Below are 15,000 nucleotides of genomic sequence, written 5' to 3'. Positions count from 1 at the left end.
CCCTCGTTCTGTGGACAATAAATGAGGCACAGACTTCCACCTGTGTCACCGGTAATCAGGAAATACGGTGAATGCTGGACAGAGCAGTGAGTGACAACAACCCTGCCCACATTTAAGGTTTAAGTGTTTGCAGACAAATTAGCATCTCTAAAGATAAAAAAGGAATGACTGAGCACTGAAAAATGAATAATGTATGAAAGGTTGTGCCAGTTTTCATAATGTGATTATCAGTATTCTGCAACTGTTACCTGGAAAGGCTCTGGATTGACATATTTGTCCATTATGTTTCACTTAAAATCTTTGAAAAGCAGGTTGACCTTGCTGTCCAAAAACATCCACTAATATTCACTGAAAGTACTTTAAGTAATCCTGTATTTTTGTGTATTTCCAGCCAAGCTGAGCAGCCAGGATTCATACAACAACTTCACCAATAACAACATGGGGAATCCGCGACTGACCCCGCTGCCCACCCTCACTGTGGTGCTGCCTTTGGCTCAAATTAAACAGCCGATGACCCTGGGCACCATCACCAAACGCACTGGGTAGGTAACACACACATACAAACCCTGGCCTTTATTCCCCACAGGAAACAACTGTGTTGCAGAATACAGCTGCAGTATTAAAACAAAAAAAAAATCTTCACTTTAACCCCCATCCTGAGCATTTACAAGCCATCTAAACTCTCAATAAATGATCATATCACAAATATATTTTTAAGTGTTTATTGTGATTTTTAGAGTTTATTTCTAACCTCTCCTCAAAAGTGTATGAACAGTTAATGAATGACTTATGATATGTTATAATATAGTTATGATCGTATTTATTAACAGCATATGTACCTTCACAGTTAGGTCCAAACTTTTGAACTTTTGGCAGATGTGAAGCTGCTGGAATTTGGACACACACCTGGTTGATTGTGGCTTGACGAGGCTGGCTGCTAGCACTAGCATCAGAGGTTGTGGTCTGATGGTACAAAAATTACTTACTGCAGAAACTGCAGAGACAGTTCTCCTATCAACAGTTCCCTCTGGGCATTTTTTAAATGTAAACGTTCAATTCACGAGGCCAAGCAGCGTTGTCTCATCTGCCTATATGACAAAGCCACTGTGGCCTTCAATGACGTACTGGGTCAAAGGGCACAACGGAATGCAATTAATCAGCATCAAGTTTTGTGATGCATTATGTGACATAATGTGATTAATTAATCAAAATTAAAGCGTTATTTTGACAGCCCTAACATATATACACAAAGAATCAAATAAAAAAGTATCTGCCTAGAACTTATCATTTTACCTCCCATTCTGCAGGATGTTAGCTCTTTGTAGAACTATCACTGCCAGTCTATGAAAAGTTACAATACTATGCAATTTTGATATATGTATTGGTAAATTAGAATAATCTTTTTTAGTCATTGTGGTCATTTTCAAGAAGAACTCCCTTTTGTAGTAATAATAATAATAATAATGCACGTACAATGCACTGCAGAGTATCCTAAGTGCAAAAGAGTTATTGGCAACCTCACAAACTCAAACTATTGCATCCTTAACTTCAGTCCATGATTTGCTGTCCCTTCATAAATCACATTGTAAAAACACTGTATTGTGTCAACAGTAGCCTTGTGTAGGCCAAAGCTTTTCCTCTCACCCACTCAGCTGATGCTCATCGACCTCTTTTGTCTCAGGCCACCACTTTTTTGCATATGGTAATGAAGCAGAACACACATGTGAACTTGGTCTGCGGGCTGTTTGGAAAGCAGATAAAACAAATCATGCATATCAAGAATAGAAATAAAACCCTGCCAATCATAAAAAATTCTATTCAAGTTATATTAAATGCAGTATAACCTGACTTGCGTTGAGAATTGAAACAAGTTATTTTTTAAAAGTGAGATAGCTCTGCTTTAATGCACCTCCGTGTTTTTTTTTCCACTTGGATCTATGCCATGCATTGAAATTATGTAGTTTTAAGACCATCAGCAACTACAAGCCTTTGCTAAGTGTATTTACATACAGTACAGGTGGCTCCACAAATATGGGCAGATTTTAATATTTTCATTTAAATGTAATTTTCATTCCCTGTTTGAATGGGAAATGCTATAAGGATTCCAACAGGTGAGGGATTTATTTCCCTGTGATATTTGGTAAGAGAGCTTTGAGGATGAAAACAGAGACCTGATCATGCGGTCAACATGAACAACATCAAGCCATTTTTCCAGATCATTAATGTGAGTTGGATTATGAAGTGTATTATTGTTTATGGGCTACTGCTGTGTTCTGCTTTGGCATAATTCATAGGATGTACTAGTAATTTGCATTTGGTTTAGCAGTTGTAGTTTGGCGTCACACAGTGTAGGTCTGATTTTAAAGGTTTTAAAGCCCCCCTCTGCTATGTTTTGGCATTTTTATGATATTTTGTATTTCCAGAAAAGTTTGATTGGCCACACTGCAAAATATTTTGATAAATGACTTAGAAAGAAGACGGATGAAAGAAAGATTACGTATTACTCTAGTGGAAGCTGCAGGTCATACGGTATCTTCCGAGCTTGCGCAGCTGCTTTGTCATTAGTCTGCATCTGAGTTTTGAGCCACCTAGTCATTGTCATGAGTACAAACCCACACTGAGCCATGACTCTGCTGTAACTCGTTGATGAGATCACCCACTGAGCCAAAGAATGGGTGTGAGCTACTGCTCAGTGGCACCGACGTTCAGCGAGCTAACCCAGTGGTACAAAGTGCTACCACTGATCTGATAGCTGATTTGATCTGAAATCACAAAAGGTACTTCCATGACAGCTATATTACTCATTTTTACATGTTGGGGCATGTAATGGTGTTGTTTATTTATTCCTATATTACTAAAAATGCTAAAAGAGCTTGTGGAACATATAGCAAACTTGCCACTTGGCAATTTCCTGCGCAGCACCAGTTCTGCAAGTTAAGAAGCAGTAAAAGCTCCGTCAGTGTCTCAAAGAATGGGAGCCAGTGGCTCAAGTACATGTATTCTGATGATATCAGTGTCATTGGGTTTCTTGTTTTCAGGTGAAGCAGGGGGAGAAAAATCCTCCACTTCATAACTGATGTTTGAGTGACCTCTCCCGCTATCCATGCTAATGTTACACTTGCTAATGATGTTGACCTTGACACGTACGCTAGAGCAGCAGTGTGGTTGCAATGGTAATGGATTACGCCATACTATTAACCACATTGCATTCTCTGTTTGAGAAAGAACATTATCTGTAAAAAAGGGAGTAATGCTGGCTGGAGTAGGGCTTTCATTAAAGGGGAACTAATGTTTTTTTCAACCTGGGCCCTAATTTCCGATCTACTTTTGTCTAAATGAGTGATAGGATGTTCAATATTTGACATTTCTCCAGTACGAAGCTAGGGCTGACCTGCCTGCAGCCTGTGAGCGTGCGCTATATTAAATAATAGGGCACTCAGACAGCGTCAAACAACGTCAAAATACGTCCACTAAAAGTGCATTTTTTTTACACCGATAGGCTCGGATTGTTAGTATAATTATCCAACAACATAACAGAAATGAAAAATGAACGTCTGTGTTTACCTTTAGCTGGATCCTCTGCCTGTTGCTGCTGCTCCCTCTCTCTCCTCGTCTGCTCTTCAATTTCAATGAGCTCTGCGTCCGTGTACGTCCGTGTACTCCGTTTTCAAATAAATATGGGCGGTCATCAAATTCAAATGGCTCATCCAGATCCAGTTGGTCAAAATCGGGTAAAAATTTGGACATGTTTGTTGTGGCAAGTCAAAACACTCACTCAGAGAGTGAAAGTCTTGCTCTGAAATCTCACGTCTCGCGAGATTTGAGTTGTTGCAGGAAGTTACCACTGGAGTGACCTTACAAACGTGAGGAGTTACTCTGTTTGGAGTAGTCATGGCTGAATTTTTACCTGATTTTGACCAACTGGATCTAGATGAGCCATTCGAATTTGCTGACCGCCCGTATTTATTTGAACATGGAGTACACGGACGTACACAGACACTACTCATTGAAATTTAAGAGCGGACGAGGAGAGAGAGGGAGCAGCAACAGGTGGAGGAACATGTCCGAATCCAGCTAAAGGTAAAGACAGACGTTCATTTCTCTTTTCCGTTATGTTGTCGGATAATTATACTAACAATCCGAGCCTATCTGTGTGAAAAAAATGCACTTTTAGTCGACATATTTTGACGTTGTTTGACACTGTCTGAGTGCCCTATTATTTAATATAGCACGCGCACACAGGCAGGCAGGTCAGCCCTAGCCGACCAGGTTGAAAAACCATTACTTCCCCTTTAAAGGCCTTAGAGTTTAATATGTCCTAGTTCACCTTCAGTGAGAGCTTTCAGGTTGCTTGTGTTCATTTATAGTTACTAGTCATTACCCGGGGATGTGTTATGTATAGAGGAGTAAGAAATCAAAAACAGGATATTAGAGGAGATGCAAAATGAGAGCACTGTAAATGCACTGTGTAATAAATATTAATGTAAGACAAACAATACACACTGCATTTAGAAACATGCTTTATGGCAAAATACATGGAGCATAGTTTCGGCTGACGGCACGGAGGCACGCGCGTGCGTGGGGCCGTGCGCGGGCACACAGGTACACACATACACACGCAACACGGAGAAAGAATGAAAGAAACAGTGCAGAGGGCACAGCGCAATGTTTAGTTTGTAATGTTTGTAGGCTAATGTCAGTAAAGTGAAAATACGTAATGGCTGGCTCGCGCACATAGACACAGACGCGCGTTTGTTCAGTAAAATAATTACCTTAGTCTTGAGCAAGTTTTGGTGCTTGAAAATGTATGTCCCAGCCATAAACTGTGGTCCGAGTGCAGGTGTTTTCCAAGTGGTTTCGATCCGCAAGTGTTGGAGATAAAGGGCTCTAGTTTTGCAGACCGGGCGAGGCGGGGGCACAGCGCACCTGCGCTTCGCCAACTGGGTGTGGCCAGGCGGATTTTGCAAGTTTGGCACACCGTGCGCCTGGCGCAGCTACTCCTCTTTCCCACCTCCGTCCCTCCTACCTGCGCAAGTCGGAAAGAGGGAGGAGAGAAGGCGTGGAGTGGGTTTTACACACATCACACCAATCAAATGAGCCCCTCTCCTCGCCCTTAAATGCGCCGCGCGAAGGCGTAATGAGAGTTTACTCAATTCGCCATGGCAGAAGAGAGCAGCAGCGTCAGACGGCCAAACTTCTCCCAGGAGGAAACTGATGTTTTGGTCCGGGAGGTCCAAGCTCGCAGTGTCCGAATATACGGAACTGCGAGCAGACCTCCACGGGCTGATGATGCAAAGGTAGCCTGGGAGGAGGTCACCACAATTGTAAATCAATGTTGCGTTTCTCTCGTGTGCGCGCGCTCTCTCTTTCTCTCTCGCAGTCTCACTCTGTTTCTTTTCTTTTGACTTTTCTAAGATGACAGATGCTGAATATATACTCCCTATCTGATGCTGTGGCTGTTTGTGGTTGGCTGAGAGGGATGTGAACTCATTAGTTTGCAGCTGTGTTAATCAAATCAGGTTGGGTTTCCATTACGCGTGCCAAACGTGCCAAACGGTGCCAATCCCCTTTGATCTGACATCAGATGTGACGGGACAGTCGATATAGGAGATACATTTATGTGCTGATTGCAGATAGTTGCATTGAATAGTGTTTTTGGGGTATTTATTGCATCGTTAATGTGCCTGATATTCTGGAAACCTGCCTGTGAGGTTTTGGTGACGTGTGCGCACTGTCCGCCGGTCAGCCAAACTTCAGCTTAAACTGGCTGCGCTCCGCCTGCGCTGACAGTAGACCTGGTTTCAGCTGGCGAGCTTTTAGCGCACCTTCGGCGAAGCCTTTTGGCCCGAAACTGTCACTACGCCAAGCTGCATCTGTCGACATCTCCCCCTGCTGCGCCGCCACACCCATCTCAGCGCACCTCGGTCTGCCAAACTACCAAACTGAGCGCGCCTCGGGTTGCGCTGCTTGAAACTCTGCGCGGGGTTCGCCACCCTGCGCTGCACCAGGAAACTAGAGCCCAAAGGCTTCTCTGCCAAACTGTGGTCCCAGCGCAGGTGTTTTCCAAGTGGTCTCTGTGCATGCGCACCTCGCACTGCTAATGGTGCTCACAGTATGAATGAGTAGTGGAAAAACGCGAATATAAACAGTAGAAATGTAGGAAAAATGTAAAAACGGCATAGTGGCTGTCTGCACATGACCAAGATGAAAGCCTATGTGCAAGTTCAGAGAAACAGGTCAAAGCAGTGAGGAGGAAAACAAATGATGACAGAGGGACAGAGGTTTCTCCATTTGTTTGTTTGTTTATTTGTTTTATTAAGATCCCCATTAGCTTTTGCATAGCAGCAGCTATTCTTCCTGGGGTCTTCATGATTCTTCCCATGACAATACAAAACATACATACAGTAAACATCACTAAAACAATAACAAGACAAATACACATAAACAAATACACAACAACAACAAAAAACGTACAATACATGCTCCATACTGAATCATCGTCTCCAATGTTGTCACATTACAGGAATGCCCTTGCCACACAGTAATAATTAAAACAATTAATCTTGTCTTGTGAAAAGCGCTTCAGAAAATATTAAGTTAATTGCTAAAGTTCCTTGATAAATAGTATTCTCTAAGCTTGATTTTGAAATTATCAACATTTTTCAATTTTGTAATGTAGTTGGGGAGTGAATTCCACTCTTCCATTGCCCTTTACATTACCGTACGCTGCACAGACGAATTGGATTTATACAAAGTAAAGCAGCCACTAGCAGCATGTCTCGTAGAATAACTATGTGTCTCTGAACTAAAAGATAACTTATTGTAAAACATAAATGGCGTCTTTGTTGTGATAATATTTCTCATGAAAACCATCAAGTACAGTAGTCTATTCTTTACATCAAGCCAAGATAGACATTCATGCATCTTTGTAACATTTGTCCAAAACCCACAAGAAAGAGCCACACGTGTTGCTTTGTTCTGAACCAGTTGTAGTTTTCTGATATTACCTGATGATGTATTGGACCAAACCACAGAACAATAATCTAAATGGGAAAGAAATAAAGCTTGAATTATTTGTTTGATAGTTTGTTGTGTTAAATATTTTGTGCATCGTTTGATCACAGACAGAATGTTACCCATTTTCATCACTACTCTCTGTATTTGTTTGTCCCATGATAATTTATTATCAGTGATGACTCCCAGCAATTTACTTTCATTTACCTGTTTAATTAATACATTGTTTATATTAAGATCAAGATTTGGACTTGAGCGCAAAGAGTGGTTTGTTCTAATCACCATACTAGTCGTTTTAGACACATTTAAGACAAGTTTATTACTATTGATCCAATCCAACACCAATTTCATTTCCTGATTTAAATTTATATTTAAATCATCAATTGTTGTTTCTCCTAAATAAATGATTGAATCATCAGCATACATTGACATATGAGCTTTTTCTAATACAAGAGGAAAGTCATTTGTAAAAATAGAGTACAGAAGAGGCCCAAGGCAACTACCTTGAGGCACTCCCTGTTTGACATGTTTAATATCTGATTGACTTCCATTAAAATAAACTATTTGTTTTCTTTCACTGAGGTAACTATTCATCCATAATAAAGCAGCAGAAGAAAAACCATAATATTTCAATTTTTCCAATAATAAATCATAATCCAGGATATCAAAAGCTGCAGAGAAATCAAGTAAAACAACTCCAATAATTTTCTTCTGTTCAATCTGCTTGTCCCAATCATCTACCATTTGAGTCAGAGCAGTGGTTGTCGAATATTTTTCTCTGTATGCATGCTGGAAATTAGTAAATAAGTTGTTCATGGAAAAATATAGCTGAATTTGTTCATACACCACACGCTCCATAATCTTGCTCAAAATAGGCAGTAAATTTATCGGTCGACTGTTGGATTCAGAAAACTGCAACTTTTTATTTTTGGGTATAGGGACTATCTTTTCCATGCTTGTGGACATTTATTTTTGTTAAAACATTGATTAATAATATATGTAACCAGTGGAGCAATAACTGAAGTAATAGGCTTAAGCAGGCTTCCATCAAAATCATCAATCCCTGGTGGCTTATTCTTGCAGTTCATCAACATTAATTCAACTTTAGATACACTGACTTTTTTAAATTCAAAGATACAATCTTTGCTGTGCATGAGATGATCTATTAATCTGACTGATACATTTATACTTCTTGCTATGCTGTATAGTACCTTTTAACTTATCTATCTTTTCAATAAAGAAATTATTTAAGTGATTTGCGATATCTTTGGGTTTGGTTAAGAACTCCCCTCCAGTCTCTAAAAAAGATGGTGTGGACTTGTTTCCCTTTAATAAATAATTTAATGTACTCCATAAACGCTTACTGTCATGTTTGATTTCATGAATAGTATTTGCATAATACTGTTTCTTCTTCTTCTTGTTTAATTTAGTAACAAAATTCCTTAATTTACAATAAACTTGCCAATCTGACTTTAAACCTGATGATATGGCCATTAATTTTGCCTGGTCCCTTTCAATCATATGTTCTTTAATTTCTTTATCCAACCATGGGGAATTAATGGTTTTGACTGTAAATTTCTTTAATGGTACATGATTATCTACAATCTTCGTCAAAATTTTGTTAAAAATTTGAAATGCTTCTTTTGGATCATCTTGTAAGAACACATTTGACCAGTTGGCATTGGCAACATCTCTCACGTATTCATCATGATTGAAATTTTTAAAAATTCTTTTCTTTACTGTCTTTGAACCTGCTTTTGGAACTTTTGTTTTTCTGACAATTGCGATGAGATTGTGATCTGTACATCCAACAGGCAGTGATATGGATTTAGAACAAACTGCAGGAGTATTTAAATAAATATGATCTATACAAGTTGCCACTTGTTTGCCATCAATCTTTAAACAAATTCTTGTGGGCTTATTAACAACTTGTGATAACCCTGAAGCTGCGCAGGTATTCATTAATTTCTTTTTCATTGGACAAGAAGAAGAATTCCAGTCAATGTTCATATCAGCCATGAAATATAGTTCATAATTAGTAGTACAAACATTATCTAACATATCACAGATTTTGTCTAAATATCCACAATTAGCACTAGGGGGTCGATAACCACATCCTATCAAAATAGGTTTGAGATGTTTCAAATAAATCTGCAACCAAAGAACTTCAATGTCAGGTGACATTAAATCTTCCCTAATTTTGACAGGTAAGTGAGACTGAACATAACAAGCTATCCCTCCTCCATTAGCATTCCTATCTCTCCTAAAAATATTAAATCCATGTATCGTTAAAGATGTATCCTCGAAAGTAGAATCTAAATGCGTTTCTGATACTGCCAGTATGTGAATATTGTTTGATAGTAATATATCTTCCACTTCAATTAATTTGTTTCTGATACTACATATATTTATGTGGGCCATTCTAAGGCCTTTCTTAGGTAATTTATGTGACATCAAATAAAATTTGCTTTACTTTTAGTTTCTTTTTGATGCACTCAAATTCGGAGCAACATAACTGACATTTCACAAAACAGTTACACTTACAAACACACATGAACATAAATTTACACATAATTTGTTGTATTGCCACAATAGCTATCATGATTGGAATGCTCAGTAAGTCAGCCAAACTCCATTGTTGACCTTTCTTAATTAATCTGGTTGTAATCTAATTACTTTCTGTGCACTGACATGTTCCTTAAATTATAGTGCAAAAAGAAAAGAAAAGAGGGGAAAAATATAATGCAAAACCTGTAGGCTATAGTAGGTTTTTTGCATAGTTTTTATTTAATCAACATAGATTGTTCAGTAAAACAAAACAGGCATTATATTTGCAATTAGGTGGGCTTTTCTTCAGTCAGAGGTTTTGCCTTTTAAACTTACATTTTCATTCATTCATCAATTCATCTTCTACTATAGTTCAGTGGTTCAGTTCAAAACAATATTGCATAACTTATTTTTCTATAGAACTGCTTACCACATGTCTTGCGTCTTCCAACGTTTACTTTACAAATGTTTCAAAATCCAGAAATCATTGTGTCCAAAAGATAAAATAAAAATGCAAAAATCACTGTTTCAAAATCCACTAGTCCTTTAACTGGTGCGCTTCATTTTCCTTCAGTCATTCTGTCACAATTCACTGGCTTAAAGTGACGGTTTTATTTCTTTATTGTAGAAGTCCTCCGCTTTTTTGATATCCTGGAAAAGTTTTTTCTCGCCATCAAAAGTTAAGATGAGCGTAGCAGGATGGATCAAGCCATTTTTTATTCCTGCCTGATGTAGTTTACTTCTGAGATCGTTGAACTGCGCTCTCCTCTTGGCTGTTTCTGTTGTGAGATCGGGGAATATTTTCAGCTTCATACCGTTATGCTCCAACACTTTCTCCTTTTTTGCAATTTGTAGGATGGCCTCCTTGGCTTGATATCTCTGTAATCTCACAGTCATGGGCCTGGAACCAGATCCTTTCACCGTAGCCGGGCCTACTCTGTGCACAATCTCCACATCGGGTTGGCACGGGAGCTTTTTGTTCTCCTGGAAAACCTCTTTCAGGAGCGCAGACATATATATTCCGTGGGATTATCCTTTTCTACATCCTTGTTGAGGCCGAAGACTCTTATATTAAATCTTCGGCTGTAGCTCTCCAACCTCTCAGTTTTCTCCTGCAGTTCTTTGTTTTCCTTCCGCAGTGCACCGCATGCTCTCTGTAAATCCCGACACCCCTTCTCCAGCTCATTTACCTGGTCAAGCGCTCCGGACAAGGACTGCTCGACACCAATCACTTTGTCTTTACACTGCTTCACCTCAGTTTTTAAGGCGTCCAATTGCGGCTGTAGTTTCTCCATAGTTTCTTTCAGTTCCTCTCTCATAATGAAACGAACCATAGCAGCAATCTCTTTCTTCTCCATTTCGTTCCCCACAGGTGAAACAGGTACAACAAATGAATCAGGTGGTGAGGAGGCTGTCTCCTGTTTTTTCCTCCTTTTACAAGGGGACATCAAAATCACCTCAGTCTTGATTCAGCCTTTTTAATGTCCCAAGACTGCACAGGAACAGTTCATTCCGAAGGATATGCGCAGTAAATCTTACTTTTTAACCTTAATATCTCAGGAGTTTGGCGTCCTCAACACTCTCACACAGTCCTTACGCGCCACCGGACATGACGCATGTCACACACACCATTTAATAGTAGGATAGTAGGAGAAGTCACTGTTCTCAGGGAAAAAAAGGCTGGCTTTTAATCTTTTTTGTAATCTCATAATCAGAAAGAATTTTTTTGGCTGGACAGTTTTTATTTTATTTGTGTCAGGTGTTTTCACATTTTTTTGTGGGTTTTTCCTTTATTGTCTCCATCCTTATACTGCATTGGTTTAATTTTTGTTGACTTACTTTGTTGCGTTTATTTTAAAGCTTAACTGGATATGCAAAAGTCTCTCGTTTCTGCTGATGTCTGTGCATGACCTACAACAGCAAATGAGACCATCGGTGTGAAGATAAGATATTTCTATATAGTGTATATAATACACTATATAATAATATATAATACAGAGAAACTGTCTCCGGGTCCGCCCCTGGTCGCTTCCAGGACGAAACGATTTTAGTGGCGCTTACGCCAGAGAGGTGGAGCTGGGGCGTGGCAGAGGTGAGCTGGGATCCCCAATAGGAGCGGGGGCAAAGTTTTCCCGTCTTGTTGTTTCATTCATCCCCAAAACAAACACATGCGCGAGCCAGGTAAGCGTCTTTACGACAATACGCTCTAGAGCTCATGGGAAATGTAGACTTCATTCTGGCAAAACACTACCGCTTTTGTCCACAGGGTTGCCAAAATCAACTCAAAATGAAAGTTCCTTGTAGGGGCTTTAATTGCTAATCAGTCATTGCTACAGTGATTTAATTATTATTAATTTATTGCTCTATGTTAGTAAGCTGTCACTGTTGTGTAGTTTTATCATTTTGTCTTCAGTTTTGGTGCTAAGAAGTAATTAGGACTTTGATACTTGCATTATACTTACTTTTTTTTTTTTTTACTGCTGCCAAATGCTTATTTTTGTGGTGCAGCTCTTCTAAGATATCCCTTGTCAGTCATGCAGTCTAGTTAAGGCTGTGAACTATGGGGCAGAGTATTGTTTTAAACTTTTCTATACTAGTGTTAATATGATACATGTTTTGTTACCAAAACAATCTATTTTTAATACATTTATGTAAGAAACATAAATAAAACCCTTTGCCTAAATAAAATGTATCTTGAAAATGGCAGAATGTTGACTTAAATCAGGAACTATCTCATCAAACATTTGATGTTGACTTTCATTACTTGACCGTTTCAATACTCTGTATTACAGACACATTTTGGTTGGTGGACTTTCTATTCTATTTCTTTACTGTCAACGTCTTCCATGAAACGATCAAAACGAATAGTGTGTTAGTCTCTCAATACTTCATTACTTCCTGTCTGTGACACTCAGCCCCAATGTCCATCGATTGCTATTGATAGCTCTGTCACCTAGATATTACATTATATACAACTTACAGCAAATATGTTTTGAGGGAAATGTAAAGTGAATTACGTTATCTGTTAACATCTTGAGGAAATGGTGCTAGTTAACCTACCTGGTAAGTTGCAAAAATGTGGATACTGAATGTTACAGCAAAATGTTAAGACAACTTTTCCTCTAGAAATCTTGCAATACACTACGGTTGTACCAGTGTAAAATAAACAAACAAGTATGATATAAAGCCAAAAACTGGACTGCACCTGTATACTGAATTTTACTACTAGGCGTTGCACTTGACTTGGTAGCTGCTCCCATGTGAAACATAATGACACTGTGTCCTAACAGCGAGCGAGCGAGCGAGCGAGCGTTCGACTACAGCGTAGCATCGTGTAACATATCTCTGTCCACACTGACTTACATATGCACTTCTGATATGTCAGGTAAACAAATCAAGTAAATGTCAGCTGTGCACTCAAGATATACTTGAGATGTAGCCACTTAAAAGATGGGTGAGTACTTGCCATATTCCTATGTTTTTACATTTTAAATAGAAAACACATTTTATTTTGTGATGTTTACTGGAAATGACATATAGCCAACAGCAAGTAGGTTGTTGTTAGCGATGGTCATTTACCAGAAACTTTTAGCTCCCTGGCAAACTACCTCAAATTAGCTAACACCCTATTCATGTTGTATTAGTGAAATAATCATTTAAAGGTCATAAATCAGCTGTTCTTCATCTATTGCGGCTCTTTCAGAATGAGCTTCAGGAATTAATGGAAAATAGAAACAAGGCGTCCCACGAAAGTTAAGCCTAAAATGGTGCACTGTCACTCAGGGCCAGTTAGAGCACGTATTTTGTCGGCTTTAAATCCTAAGTGTTGCCATATTGGCACAGTTTTAGTTTTCTTGAAAGATCAACTCTACCATGTCTCACCTTGTCACCCCAAAAAACACATGAACTTTCTCTTAAACAAAACATGTGTGCTGCTCTTTCCCCTCCCACCGCTACTGAAATACGACCTTCTTCTTGTTGCTGTGCTCAGCTTATGGCCTGTCAGATATTAGTGTCTCCGTTAGTCTGTTTATAAACAAGCATAATGTTATTCACGTTCTCATAGTCCTTATCACTGATGCAGTTGGATTTAGTACCGTAACATCATCAGCACAGGTTACTGATGTAGGCTACCTTTTAATTTGCCAGAATGTGTCATAATGACAAATGGTGGTTCAGCTGGTTTGCATAAAATCTGACTGGATTATTCTCATACAAACCACATTCTCCTCCTTGTCATCTGTCTGACAGATGGCTCTCTGAATTATGAAAGGATACTGGTGTCACAGTCCTGCACTTTGTATGTCCACCCTCCACCCCAACCACCAGCGGGGTACATACGGTACATGTAGTGTTTCATTAACTCAAAGAAGCATGGTCACTGAACACAATCCAGCCAGCGATGATTTCTCACCACAACATAATATTGAATGCAATTTAGTAATATACAAATGCAATTTATAGGAGACAAGTATATCAAATCAAAATCAAATCAAACTTTATTTATATAGCACTTTTCATACATTAAAAATGCAACACAAAGTGTATAGTGTTAAGGAGATACTGTTCATCTTTTAAAAACAGGTCACAAACACGAGATTTTGTCTACCCCTTTGAAATCAAGGAGGGTAGAATAAATGTAGGAAACACCTCCTAGCATAACATATCACACCTCAACACAAACAACAGTCAACAAAATGGATATAAAGAAAATAAATGAACAAATCAAAACTGAACATCATACAATATCTTTCATGAAGGCAGGATTTATTCCAGGGCAAACATGCATGATCAAATTAGTTTTAACAAGATGTATCAACTGTAATAATTGTAGTTAATTGTAATTTTGAACAAATGTTACACTAATGGAAGGAAATAGTGCATTTTTCAGGGACTTTTTTTAACAGCGGTCCCACATACATATATGTGGGACTGAATCAAAATAAACTGCAGTGTGTGTGTTCATGGTAATTAAGGAACATGTCATCCAGTGCAACAGTTTGGCTCAGTGACATGTCTTTTTTAAAAGTGTTTGAGAACTCACCTCACACCTCAGTGAGACTCAAGTACCAAAACTTGATTGGACAAGACCTTTATTGTCACTGACATGTGACTGATGTCACAGGCATCTGTAGATCTGTGCTCCCTTCCACAGATCTCTCTCTTGCTCTCCAGTTGTTGAACAGCTAACACCTCTTTCCGGCTGGGCCTGGAACAGCACAGAGGCCCAGACCCCTGCTCCATAGCCCAAACCACTAAAGGGAGGGCAATTGATCATGGACTCTCGTGCAAACACAAGGTTTGCAACTAGCTTTCCAGCAACAAGGAACTAAGTGAGTTAGCACCCAGCGTCTAACTCTGCTAAACCCTGAGCGACCAGCTTCCTCGGAGTTTCACCTTTGGAACAAAGGACCCAACAAAGACTGCACCTGGAACCAT

At 39.2% G+C, this 15,000-nt stretch overlaps 1 protein-coding gene across 7 annotated transcripts in view; it reads left to right on the top strand.

The window, feature by feature from the left end:
• bcas3 (BCAS3 microtubule associated cell migration factor) overlaps positions 1–15,000 on the top strand; it is a 939,536-nt gene that overhangs the window by 286,550 nt on the left and 637,986 nt on the right. For all 7 annotated transcript variants that reach the window (XM_050055595.1, XM_050055587.1, XM_050055619.1 and 4 more), the window contains exon 16: positions 392–542. In XM_050055595.1, coding sequence (XP_049911552.1) covers positions 392–542 — 151 coding nt within the window. The remainder of the gene's footprint in view (positions 1–391; positions 543–15,000) is intronic.

The sequence above is a fragment of the Epinephelus moara genome, chromosome 2, assembly GCF_006386435.1.
Source record: "Epinephelus moara isolate mb chromosome 2, YSFRI_EMoa_1.0, whole genome shotgun sequence".
Lineage (NCBI taxonomy): Eukaryota > Metazoa > Chordata > Actinopteri > Perciformes > Serranidae > Epinephelus > Epinephelus moara.
Note: the sequence above shows the minus strand (reverse complement) of the source record. Positions and strands in the feature narration are given on the sequence as shown.